Here is a 21,736-nt window from a genome sequence, read left to right on the forward strand (position 1 = left end):
CATACCACAGCACATCATACCCAGTATAGAAACAGGGGGCAGTCATGCAGAAGGGCTAGAGGAGTGCTCAGGTTGGGCTGGGTATCAGTCAGCGGGTGGTGAGAGGTTGTATTCTTTCCCCTTGTTATTTCTCTTATTATTATTGGTGGTAGCAGCAGTGGTTTGTGTTATACCTCAGTTACTGGACTGCTCTTATCTCAACCCATGGGAGTTACATTCTTTTGATTCTCTGTCCCATCCCTGCGGGAGCGGGGGGGCAGAAGGGGAAGGAGTGAACGAACTGCTGCATGGCTCAGTTGCCGCCTGGGCTTAAACCATGACAGCATTATGAACTGAAGCCACACTTTCCAATGTGAATCAATTGTACCTGCTCCTGGCTAACTGATATTTAAGCAGATTGTCAGTAGCATTTTCAGTCTGTGGCTTGTTTTCATCTGCAGTAATCCAGCTAAAGGAAATAAAAAGTGACACAACCCCTCAAGTCCTTCTTACATGCAGTTATTGCTTGAATACTGATGTATGAGGGAGATTCCTTCAAGGACTTCATAACTAAACAGCAATTTATTGTTCACAGAGACCCCATTGTGAAATCCTTCTCAGGAAAGCTGTATGGTGATGCCTTGTGGAAAACCTACAGACTAATGGGATAATTTCTTGTTAAGTGGATGACACCAGAAATGCAATTAATAGCCAATCAACCTAAAGCTGTTAAAATTCTGGTCATTTAGAAAAATGAGAGATTAGGCAATTCTACTAAACTTTCATGAATTCTCATTCCTGAATATGATGGCAAGATACTAAAAAGGAAAATTTCAGTCTCCGCATTATTTTATTAGATCATGCATCTATGAAACTTGCTGTAATTAGATGTTCATGCCTAATTAAGAAGAGAAAGTGTGTAAAACCTACAGATGTACACAACCTCAGAGGAATCTCTTAAATTCGCATCCCTTCACCTCTTGATGCAGCCTACCTGGATTTCCCAATCAATCAGCAAATGTCACTGCATTATTGCTCATCCTTTGGAATTTTTCAAAAGCTAAATTAAAAGAATTAATGCAAAATATTGTCTTAATGATATTTTTGCCAGCCTGAGCAGATCCAAGAAATGGAAGTATTTCATATTTCAAGCTGAAGCAAGCAGGCACATGCATCTCCTCTAGATGTGCAGTTATAAAGATTTTGCTTTATATTCTGTTATACATGAATGGTTACCCAAATGCTTTTTCTCAGTGTCTGTCAAGGTTGAAAAAAATGCCTCCCAGCCTTAATTTCCTCAGTGAGTTCACTAGTGGGTTAATTAGTATTTGGAGACTGACTGAGACATTTATCAGTGGAAAATGTTATTGGGGTAAAAAAGTTATTCATTTTAACACAGAAGAAAAGAATGACAGAGAACTTGACCAAATAAGCATGGTAAGTAGTACTTCTACGACCACTAATACAATTGGGGTAAAGATAGACACAAAAAAAGAGCTTGAGAGTCAGTGGGGTTTTGTGTCAGTCTCTGAAGGGTGATAACCCCATCCGTGGAAGAAAAATCTTATCATGCCACAGGGTTCCTCAGTTTTCTTTAGATGCGATCAGTAAGTGTCCCTCGCTTGCCTAGTCTAGTCTAACAAACTTAGTTACTATGAAAATCTTTTCTTAGTACAGAAATAAAATATTCTGCAACTCCCATTCCTAGTTGCCAGCATTTGTAACTCAATAAACAAATCACAAGAACTAGAAAAATGTCTCCTTTTATACTGAGAGCAGTTCAAATTTATAATCTCTTGGAAAACAAGTGAATTCTGATGGATTCTATTAGAAATGTTTAGTAACATCTGTTCATTGCACGCATTTCAGTCCTGAAATTTGATTTTATGCAAGCGTTTGCTCATTTACATTAAAATACACCTTCTACATGGGTTAATTTGCTTGGACGCTTAGGAGTCTTACAAAAATTTAATTGAAGTCAAACAAAGAGTTTCATTACCTCCACTAAAAATTCAATCAGGCATTTGGTCTGCAAATAACATGGATCTAGGCATAATCAGTCATATTTTTCTTTACATTACTATTTACCTTATGACCTGTAACTAACTTTTAAATTACTTTTATGAGAAACAATATTTGAAAAAGTTGTGATATAATAAGCAAATTATTGACATTTTTCTGGAATGTTATTGAACTCAATGGTTTTCAATATAAAGGATGACCTATATTGACTTAGTAAATACACTGAGTTATGTATGTTAAAAGATTACTTACGTAGAATAGAGGACACCTTGTAGGCATGGTCTTGTCATCAACACCAAGATGGGTTGCAAAGATTTAAGTGCTTATTTCTGTGCACACCAAATATGTTCACACAAGCAAATAGGAACAGTGACACGTTATCAATGGACCAAACACTTCCTTAGACAGACTTTGTTGAAAATCCACGTTTTCTCCTCCTCAGCTACTAAAGTCTCTGTGTAGCCTGATGGCTACCTTACCATTTCTCCCCAGCAAAAAAAAAAAATAATAAAAAAAAAGATTCCTGTACCTATTACAGAATGAAAAGGAACTAAGTTCTTGCCTTTAATAGCTCACTGGTATTTGGAAAAAGCATGTCCAATGTCTCAGATGACACAGGAAGGACAGGGAGAAGGGGAATGCATATCTCAGATTTAGTACAAATCTCTGATCCACAGGTGCTTCATCGACCAAAGGGCACCAAGCAGCTGCATCAATCCAAACAATCCTTACCCAGTCTGCAGCACAAACCTGACCTCAGGTGCAAGGGACAACTGAACACATGATGACATCTTCAGAAACAAGAAATACTCAGAGAAGGCAGATAAGAAAGTATTTTATAATTACAAAACAAGGCTACTTTCTGTCCTGAGTCAAAGAAATATCAATTTATGCTTGTCAGTGTAGGAAAGCTCCAAATTAGATTCACATCCACCGCTGCATAACAAAGAATAATACATCACTCCTTGTCCCTAGCAAGAGTGTTTGCAGTCTGGACACCAGCACAGAGAGAGCCAGAGGTAGCATTCCTGGGAAACATCTGTCTTAGTTGACTGAGCTAGTTGACTAGTGCAGCACTTTTCCTAACAAGATAGTTGCAAGTGTAACCTTCATATCTCTCCAAACTGGCACCTACTACATCATATCAGTTGCATACGATCCCTGATTGTTTCATTGTTGGTAGAGGTTTTTTGTGTTTTAATACAGTCCATTCATTAACCACCATAAACTATTCAACACCATGTATTCCAAGTCAGTATTGAAATGTAGAGAAAAATACCTCCTGCTTCTGCGGATTGTCATTTGGAATAATAAATGATCCACTAACCAAGCAGCGTAACCAAAATTATAAATCAATAAGATAGAACTCCCCACAGCATCATCTTTCTGTCAGCCTTTCCCCAAGACTGAGTTGCAGGATGCCTGCCAGAGAAGCAGCATAAAAGTGCTGCAACACAGATAAAATACAATTATTCAATCTAAAAGTTCAGATACATTTTTCCCCTTTCTAAAATATTGTTCCTAAAGTATTGGGGTTTTGTATATATATATAAAAAAAGACATATGACATATATATATGTCTTGGCTCAACGTTTCTTAATCTCTTACTTCTGTGTTATCTCCCTGCTTTCTCATTTTATCCAGCTAGGCAAAGTTTCAAGGAGAGAAAGGAAGCCCACAACTCAGTCACACACCACAGATATCCTTTTAATACCTTTCCTCAGACCTTAGATGTTACCAGGTCCCTCTTCACACCTGATTACAACTAATGACAATATTTCCATTGATTAAAATAATAATAATAGTAATAATAATAATGCTATCCTTCACTGTAATGGTTCATTTCCAGAAGCATCCAACTCATATGCAATTCATGTATCAGGGTAGAAGAAATGAAAAGCAAGGAATTGTAGATTCTTAGATGATATATAGATGTTTAATTAAAAGCCTTTTTACCATTTGTATAAAGATTAAGTATGGCTCAATCACTACATCTTAATTTTGAGGTCTTCAACAGTGATAATAGCTGAACCTCTTCTTTTCAGCGCCTTTAAATGCTGTCACCTTCCAGAGGCATTATCAGCATTATATACTGGTTTTACTAGTAAACTAAACCAAGTTAGTATTTTGATTCTTTCACCTGGCAATAAACTCAGACTCAGTTCCTTCACTAGTGTCCTAGGTTTAGCAGTAGCAGTCATTTTTCTCTTTCTTGGTAGCTGATGCAGTGCTGTGTTTTGACTTTCGGGCTGAGAACAGAGCTGATAAAAATGATGTTTTGGTTTGGCCAAGGACTTTCTGAGCCTCATGCTCTGCCAGGGATGAGGGGAAGCCGGGAGGAAGCAGAGACAGGACACCTGACCCAAAGTGACCAAAGAGGTATTCCATACCACAGCACGTCATGCCCAGGATGTAACTGGGAGTTACCTGGAAGGGCTAAGTGGACTGCAGGGTTGGAGGAGGTATAGGTCAGTGCTTGGTCGGGCTGGGGGGAGCAAGTTATCGGTCGGCTGGTGCTAAGGTGTTGTATTCTCTTCCCTTGTTATTTCCTTTATCATTACTATTATTGGTGGCAGCAGTAGTGATTTGTGTTATACCTTAGTTACTAAACTGTTCTTATCTCAACCCGTGGGAGTTGCATTCTTTCTGATTCTCCTCTCTGTCCCTCCAGGAGTAGGGGGAGGGCAAGAAGGGGGTGGGGGAGTGGGTGAACAAGCTGTCTGGCTGGGGTTAAACCATGACAACTAGCAAGATTTTATCAGAAGTATTTGCATATGGACAGCGAGTATATTTTAAACTCACATTACTGTGCATCATCAAGGAAAGAATCTATGCACAGGAATCAACTTTCAATCCACTACTTAGACAAGGTTCTCAAAGTGCATCACATAGAGGTTTTCAAGTCTTTGGAAAGTCAATATTTAAGACATAGACCTTAAACAGATCTCGGACAAAAGGATATATGTACTGTTAAAAAAGAGACAGTTGAAATTCTTTACAGATCAGTATCTTACTTGATTAAGAGATTCCCATAACAATCCCATGAATAGCTGAAATCACTGCGTCAGTATAGTGCAAGATTTTGCAACTCTTCATTCAGTCATTTATTCCCTATTTGCCAGCTGTGATAATTCTGAAAAGGATTGAATTCACATGGTACTGAATAGTTTTCTGTCCTATAGAGATATCTGTGGGTTATCTGATGCTATACAATTATAGTCATTGCAATGAGGAAATAACTTTGTGGTTCCTTATACGTAAATGAATTTTAACTGTAAAATATTTTTTGTTGTTGTTGGAGAAAGGAAAATCAACATGTACAAATGCCTGTTTTAGTTAAAATCTCAATTGCTGCTGATTTTAAAGTTTTATTTTCTTTTGTTTAAAAAAATCTGAGATGGCTCTTTGCAGACTTTACCAACAAGGGGCAAAGGATGCAGGATCTGTCATATATTCTTTGATTTAGTTTTACTGCAGAAATCCATGCAAATTTTTCAAGAATATATAAGTATATAAATTAAGACTTGATCCAAAAGTTGGATCCATGAAATAAATATACTGGTGATCTTCTTTTAATGTAAAATCATTGCTAGTCAATGCAGGTAAGTCAGCTCATAACATCTTTCAGACCATGGATCTTTATGAATGGTATTTAGAGTAAACCATAAAAGCTACCCCAAAAATAATGTGAGGTTAAATCATAAGCTGAATAGCAATAGGCAATAAATATAGGTAAATAGAGATCTACACTTGTGCATGTGATAAGGTCAGGTTTTCAGGGGCAGTCAAAAGAAGAATACAAGCAACAAATGTGAATGTTTAAGAATATTCACAGTGAGGGTAATTTGCCACTTGCTGCTCCCTCAGATACTGGGGTCAGAGGGGTAGCTATTCATGTCTCATTTACTACCTCTGAAAGTGCTGTTGGAGGTAGAGACAAACCAAGGCAGAAATATTGAATATAAATTCCTTGTTATATAAAAACCAGCTCATTGTCCTTAGATGTTTTCAATACGGAATGATTCAGTCTGTTCTTTGCAGGCTAAGGCATCAAACAGAGAAAATGCAAAAATTACTTCCTGTGAAAAGCAATTACCTATTTCTACTGAACTAGAAAAACTACATGGTTATTTGACACATTTTATTTAAATTTGATGTAAATATGAGGCAGTTTTTTTATTCCAAAATAATCTGCAATTAGTGGTTTTACACAGTATACCCATGGTTTCTGGCCTTCCACATCCAAAAATCTGTGATACAGAGCTTATAATGATAAACCAAGTCCATTTGCTTTTTATTAACAGTTTTCTATAATAAATAATTTCAAATCCAAACAGGTATCTTTACCATATGACTTTAGATGTTTCTTTCATTTTCAAGTGCTTTCACTTGCCCTGATAATAAAGATCATTATAGAGCCAAAGACATGAGGACTGAAAGATACACTAAGAGTCTGATGCTCCTACCTTTTCCCCAGTGCAGAAGACTAAAATCCCCAAAGTCCTACTAAGAAAAACTGTTAAGAGTAACATACAGCTGCTGATAGCAGTTTGCTTTATTAGACCAAGGACTTTCATGTGAAATGTTAGTAAATAGGGATGTTCCAGTTGCAAAGGACACCAACAGAGCTGGGACTAGCACTGAAGTCTCAGAAAATCTCTATCCAGTGTTCTATGATGCTACAGTGCTCCTTATGCTGGTTTATCAGTGGGAAGCAAAAATCTACTGAAAATCAAAACTTCAGACTCTTTTATTCAGACTACACCTCATCAAATGCAAAGGCAATCAGGGAAATTGTCATGTTCTGGTATGGGATTGTCTGTCCCCTTCTTTACTACAGTAGCCCAATTTTAAGTGGAAACTTATCTTGGAAATAGGTGAAATAAATTGATACTTTTCAAAGTGTCATCTTTTGGGGCTCTCATTACACCTCTGCTAGTTTTCTTGCAGGCATTTGGAAACAGGGATTGTTGCTAACATCATTATAATCCCTTAGATGAACCTGACTGAATCTGCTAGGCAGCAGTGAAAGCAATGTTACCAGCTCTCAGGTCATTTTATACACACATTTGTATTTGTAATACTTGTTAGATCTTAAGGGCAAAGCTCAGTTCTCCTGTCTGCAATGCAGTGTTTCAGCAGCAGTGCAGATCACATACCTATGCTCCCTGTCCAAGTCTCAGAGAGGTCAGCTATGATTTTGTGAATATCCCTCTGCAACTGCTATTCATGTTCTAGTGTCTCTTTTCACAACTGGTGTGATTAGAGGGTAGGTATTGCCTTTCTATCTGTGCTAGCTTATTGCTGACCTGATGGCTCAGTTCCTGCTCTTTCCTATGACTTTTTAACGCAACCTCATTGCTGACCCTCCAGACATTCTCCTGGCCTAAGTAACTGCAAGGGTGACCTATGGCCTCTTCCTCCCTTTTTCAATATGTAGCGGATAACCAACCATTTGTATGTTTTATTCTCTGTAATGCCTTTGGGTCCCACTTTAATCCATGTGAGACCAGAAATGAGCATCTCTCCTGACAGATGGGACAGTGCTGCCCAGCTACACTGTTCCTTCATTTTTAACCTGCCACATTAAGGAGTGTAGGAACAGCAAGAACTTGAATGGAAATTGGATGCTGTGAGAACAGCAGTGGCAGGTTACCTGCTTGTAATATGGTGCTTTCATATAAACATTTCATAAGAAAACTGGTCTTGGTTTTGTGTCTTCCTTTTCTTCTGAAAAACAATGAAAGCTTGAACATACATTTAAAATGGTGGGAGACAGGTTTTACTTAATCAGAGCCCTGGCAAACATAAGCCATTTTCCCACACATGTAAACTGACTCAGTGAGGCAGGAACCCTGTGTTTTTTTGTTCTTGATTTCTTAATTCTTTCCCAAAAAGCCACCCTGATGTGTAGTTCCTCTCTGCCCATGGGCATACAGGAGCTCTGTTTATTACTTGGCTTGATTTTTTAACTCACTGTTGATGCGCATAATTAAAAAGCAGTGTCTTAAGTGCAGAAAGAACCAGCCCATAAAGTCATGCTTTTTCAATAAACATTTGTACAGATGTATGTATAGATATATACACACATGCACAAAGAGTGAGAATCCTATTACAATCTATTTCAGTCACTGCTGTTGAATACAATAAGTGTGACTCTCCTCCTCCTTCGGGCAGTTTCTATATGTGCTTGTAAAACAGTTACATGGTACTTCATACAAGTGTTAAGTATTGCTAGGAAAAGTGAAATAGTGAGGAATCAGTCAGGGAGGTTTCTTCCATGAGCAGGCCAGGCCGGAGCTAAATGCTGCATTGCAGCAACTACAGGAGGGTGACTTCCTACTGCCTGAATTTGCCCTCTGCTCCACCACTCCAGACAAGAACACTGAGTTTGCAAGCATGTTGGATTATAGCCATGACTCATCCCTGTGTTCTACTGCTGTGTGCACAGCAAAATTTTATCACCTTAAAAGTCTGGCCTTCTGAAAAATGGAGAAACTGCACACATATACCAAATAACTTTTTAAAAGGCTTATTTTTATCCATGACATCAGCACTGCTTTAATAAAACTTATGTCAGGTATTTTCTGATGTACCACACTCCCTGAAGTGAACTCCATGCTCAAATGCTTTACTAAAAACCTCATTATAGGCAGCACTAAGTTTTCATTAAATTCTTCTCTGAAGATCAATTAATCAATTGCCTGTGAATACTTAGGTATGTGGGAAATTTCAATAACTGGAAATTGATCACTGCAGCTATATGTTATTGTTTCTTTTTCATGCCTGGGTAAAAATGCAAGTGTTACTGGAGTGAATGGCTGCTCTTGCAATTTTCCAAGCTTTCCATAGCATTCAATTCTGGGTGCAAGGAATTCAGTTTCTGTAAATATTCATGTCACCCGAGTGTGACTGCATGAGAAACATGAACATAACACAGAAAATAGTGTGAGCCCAAACAGCAAGTTCATTGTCAAATGACTTATGTTAATAGTACAGAAAGCCTTCTAAAACGTATAGAAAACTCTAGAATCAAAGACTTGAGCCAATATTTTATACACGGTGCAGTACAAAGAACTATTTAGTGAAAAATCTCAGAAAAGATTTTACAGAAAGACATTTTATTAATCCTAACAAAGAGTGAAGAAAATTCTGCAGACTCCTATCAAAATCTTCAAAACAAAAGCAAAACAGCATGAGCTGAGAGCACCCTCTTCTGATCATTATTTTGGGTTTCAGGTTCGAGATAAAATATTTTCTGCATGTCATAAAATTCCAGTGACCTGCTCTTTAACCAGGATTACAAATACATAATCGGCTCAGGAGATGAATACAATAAATTTGTTTCACACAAGCTAACATTTTTACTTTGGCTGTTCTTTTTTACAAAGGTGAAACCATTTATTCCAGTAACCCTTTCCCACTTGTGTGTTCCAGTTTGATTTCCATGAGGCAATCCAGGGCCAGGGGTGAAGGAGGCGGGCTGAGTTTTTTAGTTAGCTCATGTCACCAAGAGAGATTTAAATTCAGCAGAAAAAGAAAAAAATAAAGAAGCTAGCCTAATACTAAAAGAATGTATTCACAAAGCTGAAAGATGGAAGGGGGAAAGGGAGGGGAGGAGGGAGAGTGATGGGTGTTTGCAGAGAATGAGTGCAAGAGGAAGATTAGGGACATAAATATTTTTCTGTATCTATAGCTGCATCATTTGTACAGTGTTCTCACACAGGCCAAACTGAAGACGTAAATTCAAACTCCTGCTGCAGTTCAGGAAATAAGCGAAGAGAGCTGTGCCTCTACCCTTGTACCTCGCTTTCAGTCTCTGGGGACAACATAAGAGAAGTAGCTTATGAATATTAGAGCTAATGAAACCTAATTTTCTCCAGTTTTGTGTTTCAGTGTTGATTGACTCTCACATCTGGAAGATGTAAATTGTAACTGAAGCTTGCTCTGCATTTGAAGCAATTAGATGTGTTCTTTTCAGTGTGTGTTCTCTGGGATTTAAAAAAGACTCAAACTTGTGCTATAGTATTTTTCTCAGTAGGTAGCAGTCAGTGAGTCAGGTCCCTCTGACCTGGACATTTATTTTCATAAGTCCTGCAGGAACATCCTGTCTCTGAGTTTTCTATTCTTATATTTTGTAAAATTACAATAGGTTCAAAACACTAGGCAGCATGGACTAATAGGCAGATATATTGATACATCTTACCTAATGCACTCTTCACCCCATCTGTTTAAGTCTCTGAAGCTTTCCACTACAGAACCCTTGACAGGTGGAGCTGTGAGTAGAAAGTCCCCTTGGTGTAGGTAGTGATTCAAATCAGAAATGAAACCCAAAAAGACAAGAGGAGCTAGCAGCTACAGCCGATAGTCTCCTGCACCACAGATAAGGCAATACATTCTGGGATGAGTGATCCCATCTCTCAGTGAGAGAGGCTTATGTACCAGTGTGCACGCTCAGCTTCGCGCGCATTTAAAACCAAGAGAAATTAAATTGGAAGATATAGGCGCAATCTTATTATGTGATAAGGAAACCAAGGTGGATAGAGACAGCACAGAGATAAGAAGGTCATGAAAACTAACAGAGCAATTTGGATCTGAGAAAGTGGATGCACTATTCACCAGACACGCTCAGCCACACTGGATTGCTAGATGAGGATTGTCCTTGTCAAAATATAATAAATTAGCCTCTTCAGCCCTCTCTACAGTTAAGGTTCTTGCACAAACCATTTCAGACAAACACAGATTGATGGTTGCAGTGTACACAGGAATGACAAAGGACCAGGATGAAGCTGAAATATCATTAAAATTGATGATTTTGGCTAGTCCCTCTGTCATCTTTAGTACAGGATGGCAGTGCATCTGGAGACCTGACATTGTCAAGAACAATGTAGAGCCTTCTGAGAAAGCAAATGCTGGAGCTAGATTACAGACATATGCAGAGATGCAAAAGATACAGAAACAGGTTTTGATTCTGCTGCTAAAGAAAGAGCTGCATTGAAGTAATTCAAGTAAATCTGATAGGAGAGAAAGCAGGCTGTTATCACTTGTTTACAGAAATGGTAACCTAGAGCTGTGTTATTGAAACAAATGTTCAGATACTGTCCAGCGACTTTTAAGGTAATTCATGGCAACCAAAGACAAATGCAACTTTGAAATTATTGGCCCAGAATTGTTAAATTAGAAATTAGGATTTAGGATGCTACAATAGAAATAAAGGAATTAGGCTTTTGTTTTGAGCTCTTATAGTATATTTGGTTGGAGTTGCTTAGTGGCACTGATCAACCACAAAAAATCTTTACCGTTACAGCAGTCATATTGCCTAGTTTTCCAGAACTTTAGCAAGGCTTTACCCAGCAGTGGAAATGTGCCGTAAAGGACAGTCACAGAACAAGGAGTTTGTATTTTGAGTCTGGTCATTTGTTCCATCTGAAATAAGACCTAGCGCCTGGGAGCATATGTGGTTTGAAATGGTGCAGGATCAGTGATGTAGTTGGCATATATACAGGATCCTCTATAAAGATGTATGGAAATCTCCAGAGTTATTAGTTATTATCAGGCTTCACAAAATGTGGATGAGCAGTGCACAAAAAAGTTGTTCAGTGGAATTAAAATTATCCTGGGGCATAGGAAGCCTCAAACATCAAAGTTTTTAGTTATTTGCACATCATACTTCAGGTTCCTTCTTTTGAAGGAAAAAAAAAAAGTGTTTCAAGGCTTTCTGAATCTTTCATTATGAAAGAACCTCAAAAATATTAGGAATGGTACTTGAGCACCCTCATACAAAGATAATAAAGAATGATGGGGAAAGATGATAAAATGATGCTTAATCTCTATTCCTCTTTCTGAGAAATAAGAAGGTCCAATTTATATTTAGCTACTTAAAAAAATTCTTCAGACCTTTATCTGCTATATTATGATTTTGAAGATTATGCCACTTTGAGAGGTCAAGACGGTCAATTCTGCTCTCAGAAATGCACTGAGGGGTTGTCAAAGTAAACCTTACGAAACTATAACAAGGAGTAGACTAGATCCCTGTGGTAAATTCATACACTGATAGTGTAGGGTAGAAGCTCTTCCTTTAGGTCTTCTTTAATGCACAAGGAAGGAAAATACTGTAGAAAAGGACAGTTGTATTCAGTAGATATCATCAAAATCATGTTGCTGTGAATGGAAAGGACTTTGGTTAGGACTGAATGAGCTACAAGCATAACATAGTTCAGTACATGAGTCTAATAGTCTAGCATTTAAATGCATATAATTGAATAGATAGGTCCTTTAGAAGAGACTAATGAGGTATTACTGATTCTTGTTCAACTTGTAGTAGCATTTATCTAAAGCAGGTGCTTGATAAACTGAAACTGGAAGAGTGGATTGAAATGCGTTGGTTCTTCAAGCAAGTAGGGCATAGAAAAGGAGGATACAAGCCCTCCTCATGCATCTTTCAAGAATATATCAGTGGATGCAATGCTAGCTTTCCTTATGCTAGCAAATCTCACAAGTTTGTTACTGCTCCTGAGATGCAATGAATGTTGTTTGTAACAGCATCATTAACATCAGCATGGCCAGGGGCATACAAGTTGAGAATGTCAACATGTAATTCAGGTTTCAAATCCATTTTATACTCTCAAATTATTCTTTTTCTAACTTTGCCAGCTTGTTTGGCTTCCAAAGAAGCCAAGCCCCAGCTGGAGCCAGAGTTGTGATTCTGGATCCATTTCTGCCTTGCCTTTAAAGCAGAAAAAATTCCTCTCTTTTCTGAGAAATCAAATAACCCTGTATCAAATCTTTTTGCTGTCTAGGTTCCAAAGTTACCTGCTCTAACAGTGGTACATCTATCTGTGCATAAATACAGATGAAGTTATCTAGTGCTTAAATCTGGATTAAATTTAAATTCAGAGCAGAGTTTGAAAATCAGTCGGGGTTATGGTTTGCATGCTCATGTGATGGTACTAAAATCTTATGGGGGTTTTTGTCTTGTGAAGTTTTGTCTGTGTTTGATCTGGAATGAGAAAATGGGATCCATTCCAGTTTGGAGAGAAACCCAGAACCCAAATTATACGAGTAAACTCACTTCAAGAGACCGACATGCCCCTGAATGCCCCCTTAGTCTCCTTTTTCTGAGGATGGAAAGTTTGACTGTCAGATGAGACTGGGGAAGAAAGATGTCTCCAGATGGAAACTGATGAAAAGCTGAATTTGGCAATATTGTTAAAGTGGACCGATGGCTTTAATTATAAAGTTATATAACAAGCAATAGCAAATCCATTACAGACTTCAAAATCATGTCATGTTTATCTGCTTTAAGTGCTGTCAAGCACCCATTTTGCTACAGTAAGCAGAATCCACTCCAGTCTTCAGCTCCCAGGTTGAGACACCTTCCTATTGCAGTGACCTGCTTACTCAGTCCCAAAGACTCCCATGCTCAGTTTCCCACCATTTCAACAAACCCTATTTCAAGGAAAGCTTTTCCAAAAGGTCTGAACTTACTTTTGAAATTAATTCGATCCTTGTGTCAGCTGTTAGCAGTGTGCCAGTGATGCGTACCTGCATACATGTATTTAGGATTCGTAAATATTTATGGGAAAACTGTTAGTACAGCCACTGTTTTGCCTGCCTTGAAATACTGAGATGCTATAATACTTTGATTTGAAACATTTTAACCTGCATAAGAAAACCTTGAAATAAAGATAGAAAATTCTGGTTTAAAACACAAGCTATAGTGGTCATGGAGTTACTTTGCAGACTGGCAGAATGTATTAACAATTTCAGTGGCTAAAATGATGGAAACAGCAGTCTAGATTTGAGAAGGCTGAACTTTAGTGTGGAAGTCCTCAACAGTCCACTTAACAATTCTGTTTTGTCTGATTTTAATTAATTTGTCACTACTAACATGACCCAGTTACCATAGTACAACTGTCAGCTTGTAAAAGCTTTTCCCTAGAGTCCTCCTTAGCTAGTATTTGCCATTTACATTTGTTCATTCAGTCATGAAGTGTAGTTAATTAGCTCCATCTACTGCTGCAGAGCGTGAATTGTACCAGCAGCGCCAGTTCTCCAGTAGCCCCTTCAGATTGTACTCATAGCGTTTCAGGTGCTCTGATCCACCATGCGACTGGCAAGAACTCATGGCAGAAAGCAGAAAGTTTACATCTTTCCATTTCTTGTGTCATCAGCTTTACTGTTATGTAGGTTTTCTTTAATCTCTAATCTTTTTTGTAATTTCTGTTTGAATTGCAGGGTGACAATGTGGCACATCATTTTTCTTAATACTTTTTCTTATGGCAAAAGACATAACAGCTCTCTTCAAATAATTAACACAAACAATAAAGAGACTTCAAGGAAGGAAAGAGAGCTATTTAAGTTACTGCTGCACTGATAATGAAGAAGGCCACCATGCTGAAAATGGGTACTTGAATCAACAGATTGGATGCCCTTATTTTGTTAATATGTGTTGACATATGTGTTGACTGGAGCATTTAGATAGGGTATTTAGTTATTTAGACTTTTAAATACATGTTCTGATATTCATCTTAAATGCTTTCTTAGTTTATGAAAGAGCTAGTGAATGCCTATTCTAAAACATCTTTCTTAGTATTCTTTATTTAGGTGGAGTATTCCACTTAAATCCATCCCTGGCAGTGTTCAAGGCCAGGTTGCAAAGCCTTGGGCAAAATGGTCTAGTGTGAGGCATCTCTGCCCATGGCAGAGGGGTTAGAACGAGATGATCTTAAGGTCCTTTCCAACGCTAAGCGTTCTATGATTCTATTCTATTTTAAATGCTTTCAAAACATCACAACTAACATCCCAGTAAGCAGGCTGTGACAAAGTTGAATCAGAGAAATACAAGAGATAATTGCCAAGGTAGAAAGGTAGCAAAGATTCATATCCTCAAATGTCTAAAATCTCCAAAATTTTTTATTATTACATTTAAAGAAATAGCTCAGTAAATTGTTTTATATTCATAATAGCTTCCCACTGAGAGCAACAATTATACCAAAGAGCTTACTAAGGTCAGAGACATTTTTTTAGTCTGCACAATACTTAGACACCTGTGAAGTGGCTGCAAAACCAAAAGAACAGGCTTGCAGGTATTTCACAGAGAAAGGAAGTTTATTCCTTGGGCTGGCTGATGCCCTCAGATATGTCAAAGGTAGTGCACCTCCTGCTAACAGCAAAGCAAATTGCATGAAAGTACATCACTAGCTCATGCCATTATCCCCCTTCACCTTCCTCAGGTCCCTAGCTGTACATCTGCCTCTAGTAGCCCCAAAATACAAGATATTTCTGAATTATGATTCTGAGAAGTTCTCTGACTAGAAAACGTTGTAATCAAAGTAAGCAAGAGAAAGACAACTATCAACCAGAAAACTATTTCAGAAAGTCCAAGTCCTTTCCTCTTTCCTTTTCACCAGCTATTAAAGCAAAGCCATTTTCATTGCCAAGGCTAGGTGTGAGTGCCCCAGCCTCAACTTCAGCCCCTGTTCTTGGCTCTGAAAGAGACTTCTCCATTTCTAATTTATCTCTGAGTTTTGCCCTTCGTTACATTGCTCGTGAATGCCGCTTACTTTGAAGAGCCTTTCTAGCTAATTCCAAGGATCTTGATAGTTTCTGAGGACAGATTAGTATGTTTGAATGAGATAATTTAAATGCTGTTCTTCATTCTTCATACACCACACTGAAACTCTCATCCCTGTCCCCTGGAGGGAATATTTTACACAAATTCATGTCAAACCAAATTTTGTTTTTCAAATTTGTAATTAATGCAGAATTATGCAAAGGAAAATAATACATAATCTGGCTGTGAAGTGTATTCTTTTGTGAAAACATGAAGGACTTCAGTGTCTAACTCTGCTTACAATTAGCACATCAGTGGGAAAACAGACCCTGTTATCAGCTAATGTACTGTAAATAAAGTTGTCCAGACCTTCAACAGCTTTCTAAGAGAACGCTTAAGGTGAATTATCTCCAAGTTAATAAGAAGCTACAAAACTCTAAATGCTTACTTTACACTTGTAGTAAAACTGTAAATCCCAAATTTGGTGTTAACACAACCAGTAATTTGCAACTTGCAAATACCTGTTTTAAAAGATTCAGGATTAATGTAAAGTTCGAATTTAAGAAACTAAATGCAGAGCTTCCTGTACTACATACACATGCCTTCTGCAAATTTTATGGGAGTAAGAACTGGAAAGAGATCTCAGAGCCCAGCTCCACACTTCATTTACAAGGAAAACTCATGACGAGTTTAAGGTTAAATCTGAGCAGCAGAATGCTAAATACAAAATAATTCTTTTTTAATCTTGTCCTTAACAAGGCAAGTCTTACTTTTATTTCTTGAATGCGTGAAGATCAGAAGAGCCACAAGGTAACAAGGTACCAAAAGCCACTAGACTATTCCTAAAGTCACATTGCCTCAATAAGCCTTGCAAAAGGCATTACATATAACAACAGAGAAACAAGCTTCTGGTACTAAACCCATTTAGAAAATCATAGAATGGTCAGGGTTGGAAAGGACCTTAATATCATCTAGTTCCAGCCCCCCTACCATGGGCAAGGATGCCTTGCACTAGAACATGTCGCTCAAGTCTCTATCCAGCCTGGCCTTTAACACTGCCAGGGATGGAGCATTCACATCGCTTCTTTGGGCAACCCGATCCAGTGCCTCACCACCCGCACAGTAAAGAACTTCTTCCTTATACCTAGCCTGAGCTTTCCCTGTTTAAGTCTGAACCCATATATATATGTATATAAACAAATATATAATAAATATACTAAGAGGATTCTATTAATAATTGTTTACCAACATGCAAATATTTTCATGGATTTAGTTGTGAGCAGGGGCAAATCTAACCCACACTGGTAATTTGCACTTTCTTTTCATATAACAGTGTTCTTCACAAGCAGCACACTGGTAGACAGGTATATCAAAAAATGTTAATAATAGGGGGGCTTTTTAATGCATTTTTATGTGTACAGTGTATTAGATAATCATAAATGCCAAGGTATACAGCCTATAAAAACACATATACGCATTTATACACATATATGCAACCCACATATATATTACAATCAGGAAAAAGGTATAATAATAAGTGCTTTAAAACTTCCAGACTGCAGTATAAGGAACAGGTTGCCATATCAATAACTCTTGCAATATCTGTCAGTGAAGTAACAACTCAGAAAAGTTGTTACGGTTTTCCATCAAGTGTAACAATTCTCTCATAAGGGTCATGATTTCCTCCATGTAGAAGTTTCCCTTTTTCATCAAGAGTTATTGCATAGCCAGGGTTTTCTCTTCAAGTCTTTATATGATTTTTTTAATGGCAAGTTAGGAAGAATTTGCTAAGCTGAAAATGAAGCATATCAAATATTTCCTCTGCATAATAGTTACCTGGGCAGTTGTGACTGAGCAGAGTACAGGCTATAAATATTGGGATAAATGGCAATATTCCTTCAAGGGTATGTCCTCACTTGGGAAGAGCATCCCTTGGGATCTAAATGTTTTGGACCTGGTCCATTTCTATATTCTGTCCTGCATTTACTTAAAAATGTCATCAATACCTACCACAGTTCTATCTAAAGATGTAGGAGAGATTCTCGATACATATTTGTGACCTTAGAAAGATATATATTGTTTGGCTTCTGTTGATAGCCCATGCCTTCAAAACTGTTTCTTACTGAAGCCAAACCACTTTGATCTGCAATTATACATTTTCTCATATAATCTGGAAAATTTATGCATTATTGACAAAGCTAGAAGGAGAAGCATAGCAGGAAAACAACACTTCATTATTTTTATTTTCAAATGTATTCAATGAAGTTCAGAAACAAGTATAATGTAATTCTCACTTTACAAAGTTGACAATTCAATTTTTTTTAAAGGACTTACTGCCCTTTGATAAGTAGTTTAATATGGGACATGCATGCTAATAGGAAAGTCAGTTTTGGGTGACAGTCATTTAACAGTGGAAAAGTGAGTTAGCAAGAAACTTTATCAAAATTCTTGAAAAGATGGCATGTCTTTTCATATCCCTTTATCCAAATGCAACTTCTTTCTTCTGCAACCTCCCCTCCCATATCCACTTCCTAAACTTTAAACTAATTTTATACATTAAAATATTTAAAAATACAAATAATATACCCAATATAACACATTAATTATGATGAATGATAATGGGAAAGAAAATCTGGCATAGTTGTCTATGTGGTAAGGATTCTTAACATGGAAGCAATCAAAGATACAGAAAAGTCTTTTCATTACTGACATCAGTGAAGCGTACCCACTGTGTTTACTTCCTTCCCTTTTTCTGTCAGTGTTGGTTTTGCTGCTTCTGTCTGAATTGATCTTGTTTATATTGTCAGGGGTACTGCAACTGTTAGTGACTGCTGCCAAGACTCCATTCCTCTCTTCTTCAGCCTCTTCATCATCATCCTTATAGGAAACAAAATAGCAGGTACTTAAGTGTGGGTTTCATTGCCTATTTATTTTAGATCTACAGCAAATAATAGGGGGTTTCTCATGACAACTCCTGTAGCTTGCTTCCTCATTTCAAGGGTGATCACCTGTGCACACCACAGAGCTCCTTTCAGCTTTCAAATCCTCCATTTACAGGAAAAACACTGACCTAAACAACATCTTACTGCAAAAGCTTTCCTAGGACTGTAAAGCAAAGCTAGATTTGTTCACCTATGGCCCACTAAGCTTTACTTAACTGTGCAGCAAATTCATGAAGTGCACAACATTAAGCTGTCTTCTGCTCAGGGGAAATACCAGCAAAGGCCAGTGTCTAGAACATGGGTAAAGCAAAGCCCAGTCTGGAAATGGAGAAGGTGGGATAGCTGCCAGACCACCTAGTCAAGCTGGTTGTACCCCAAATCAAGCACTCCAGAATATAAGATACTTTCCTTCTGTGCAGTTAGCTACTCTATTCCTAGGGTTTTGTGTTGAAAATCCAATCACTTAAAAAAAAAGGGGCACAAAAAAAGAGGATCATAAAGATGTAATTCAGTACTAAATAGTTCATGTATTTTCTTTCAAGCCCTGAAACCCATGATTTAAGTTCAAAGTTACATAAAGGTTAAGCATTTTAAGTGCTTCACTGCATCAAGACAGCTCTTTAGAGACTGCTGTATAAGCCTTCTGGTGAGTTTTGCTTCTTTGATTAGAAATGGCTCAGCGCCATGAAGTTCATGTATGAAATCTTCAGTCTTTGAAGTCAGCGGTTTTACTGTTACTGACTCAGAGGACACAGGATTAGACTTCAGCTGCAGCTTCAGCTCTAAACATAGACTTTCAAGAAATTTCAAGTATTTAGTTTTGTTTGGGATATTGTAGAGATACCAGCAGATCCAAAGCTACAAAGGCTGGCTCCAAGTATGTACTTAAACTAAATCTAGATTTATATAGTTGGAGGAGGGGGCATTTTAATTCAAAAAGGTGTCACATAATTTTAACTTTCTCCAAATCAGTCAGCGGTGTATAAGTAGAAAAAGGCTAAAATATTATCTGTGAAATGTGGAATGCAGAATCTCTTTCTTCTCACCAATCTGCTTTTCCATTTACATTATGAGACTAGACAAAGACAAACTTTAGAAAAGTTGAGATGTACAGCCCTATGTATAGCCACACAAAAAGCTCATTTAGAAATATCCCAGCTATTAAAGCCATAGAAAGCTCATTAAGCCACCTGAGTAATCTCCATGCCGTTGCAGAACTGCTCTTCTGCCCAGGGTACTTGTAGATGGCACAGTTCTTGAGCCTTTCATAATTTAAAATTAGCAACATCTTTGAAAATTAAAGAGGAGTCCGGACAATGCCCTCAGACTGCTCTGAATCAGTGAAACAGAACAGATGGAGCTAGAAAAATAGATTATTACTGCTTTTCACTTTCAATTTGCCAAAAAAAAACCAGTATATTTTATTTGAGAGAGATAAATGTAGCTCAACACAATGTATTATCCTAAAATTACTCTTGACTATAAAACCTTGTTCATTCTCTACCTGGCCTCCCATAGCTATGTGAGCATTTTGAAACCAAAGGCCAGGATAAAAATCTGCCTATAAAGCATTAAGAGGATCAATCCATAAAATTCCATTCTGAACCTTAAACAGTCTCCAGGGTAGTACTAAATCTCAAATTTGGAGTTTTACTTGGGGCCTACCTCTGTTACAAATACCTAGCTCTTCTGCTTCAAAAACTTCACACAGCTGAGGGAAACGCTGAGGATGGCAGAGAAGCCTTTGTCAGCAATGCCTGGCACTTGAAACAAGGCACCAGAGTGACAGCCTAATGAATGCACTCGGCGCTTCAAAAGTTAATAAAATAAAGAAACTTGACTTTTTTTCCCCCTGTTCTCATTTTTTTTAGAAAAGGAAAAAAGAGAAAAACAACATCTATATTTCAAAAACGACAGGATTTGGGGCATTATTCAGTGTAAAAGTCTATTTGTCTCTCAGGTAGGGCTGGCTAAAAGATGTACAGAATTAGTTTTACTGCAGAGCATGAAAGGACATTGCGTACGTGCCACTTTTCTTTTCACACAACCTCATGTGAACGATTCACAGGAGGCTGACCTTTATTAGGTTGTTCTTAACTCCTTTCAACTTCCCAAGAGGCAGCTAGTACTTAAGCAGAAAATACCGTACACGGTGTATATGCACTTGATTCTGCTTACAGTGATACAAGGCAGGGCTCTCGCATAACGGAGATAAATTTACAGCAAAAGTGCTGTATCACATTGTGTGAAAAGGAGAAAAGTAGTCTTGAGGAGAACTACAACTGTTAGATTATAAAAAACCTGCAGTTTTATAAACCTGGGCTATCAAGGGACTTTTCTAACTCGCTATGGAGAACTGAACGTGATAAAAAACTAGGCTGGCTTTGATTATTAAAATTAATAATAATAATTTGTGTTGCAGGTGTTCAACTGTGGCTCTAATTTGAAATGTCATACTAAGTTTTCCCTGGATTCCAGCTGACAATGAAAAACTGGGAACTGGCACTAACGAGGGTTCTGTCAGGATACCAAATCGCTAACATCCATTAAATGTACTGTACCTCACCTGAAAAGCACTATATGTGGCACCTGCAACTATGGCTGCTGTTTATAGTAACTGAAGTGTTTGCTCACATCTAACAGCCAACAGAATTGAGGAAAGTTGTCACTTCCACGGAACAATAAAGGTGCTCAAGCTTAAACATATTTCAACCTAGAGTGTTGCCCACCTGGAGCTTATGCAGTGTTCATAAAGGCTGCACATCGCTTGCACAGAAATGCCACATTGGCTGAACACTGCCCTTTATAACCTGATTTTCAGTTTTCAAACCTTTCTCCTTTCTGACCAAAATGCAGAGGTTTAGGTGAAAAACAGATGAAGTCCAAGGAGGAGTCCTCTGGTTTTTAAAAGGGCACAATTCACACAATTCACACCTTGGCAATACAAGGGAATAACTCAGGATTCTGGAGATGCAGCCTTTCTGTTTAGGCAGTCTGAAATGCATTTGATGAGAATGGAATATTCTGCCTGACCTTCCTTTCAGCAGGTGGTTCCTCTGCTTTTGCCATTAACTTTGAAGCTGTCTCTGTGGGTTCTGGTTCACATGATATGAGACACTGCAATAGTGTGGATATGATGAGCACTTTCACCAGGTTATATTAAAAACCAGAGATCCCAAGGGCTTCAAAGGGACCTGATATGCCAGAGCCCAACTGCTTTAAAGAGCAAACCGGAAAG

The 21,736-nt window shown here is 37.9% G+C and overlaps 1 protein-coding gene across 3 annotated transcripts in view; it reads right to left on the reverse strand.

Moving 5' to 3' along the window:
* Positions 1 to 17,466: 17,466 nt before the first annotated feature.
* Positions 17,467 to 21,736, reverse strand: part of LOC133222598 (gamma-aminobutyric acid receptor subunit pi-like) — a 47,163-nt gene continuing 42,893 nt past the window's right edge. For all 3 annotated transcript variants that reach the window (XM_061372395.1, XM_061372394.1, XM_061372396.1), the window contains one exon: positions 17,467 to 18,433. In XM_061372395.1, the coding sequence (XP_061228379.1) occupies positions 18,122 to 18,433 (312 nt within the window). In that variant the 3' untranslated portion in view covers positions 17,467 to 18,121. The remainder of the gene's footprint in view (positions 18,434 to 21,736) is intronic.

The sequence above is a fragment of the Neopsephotus bourkii genome, unplaced genomic scaffold, assembly GCF_033783945.1.
Source record: "Neopsephotus bourkii isolate Nb327-2 ecotype Australia unplaced genomic scaffold, CSIRO-AGI_Nbou_v1 NB_1615, whole genome shotgun sequence".
Taxonomy (NCBI): Eukaryota; Metazoa; Chordata; class Aves; order Psittaciformes; family Psittacidae; genus Neopsephotus; species Neopsephotus bourkii.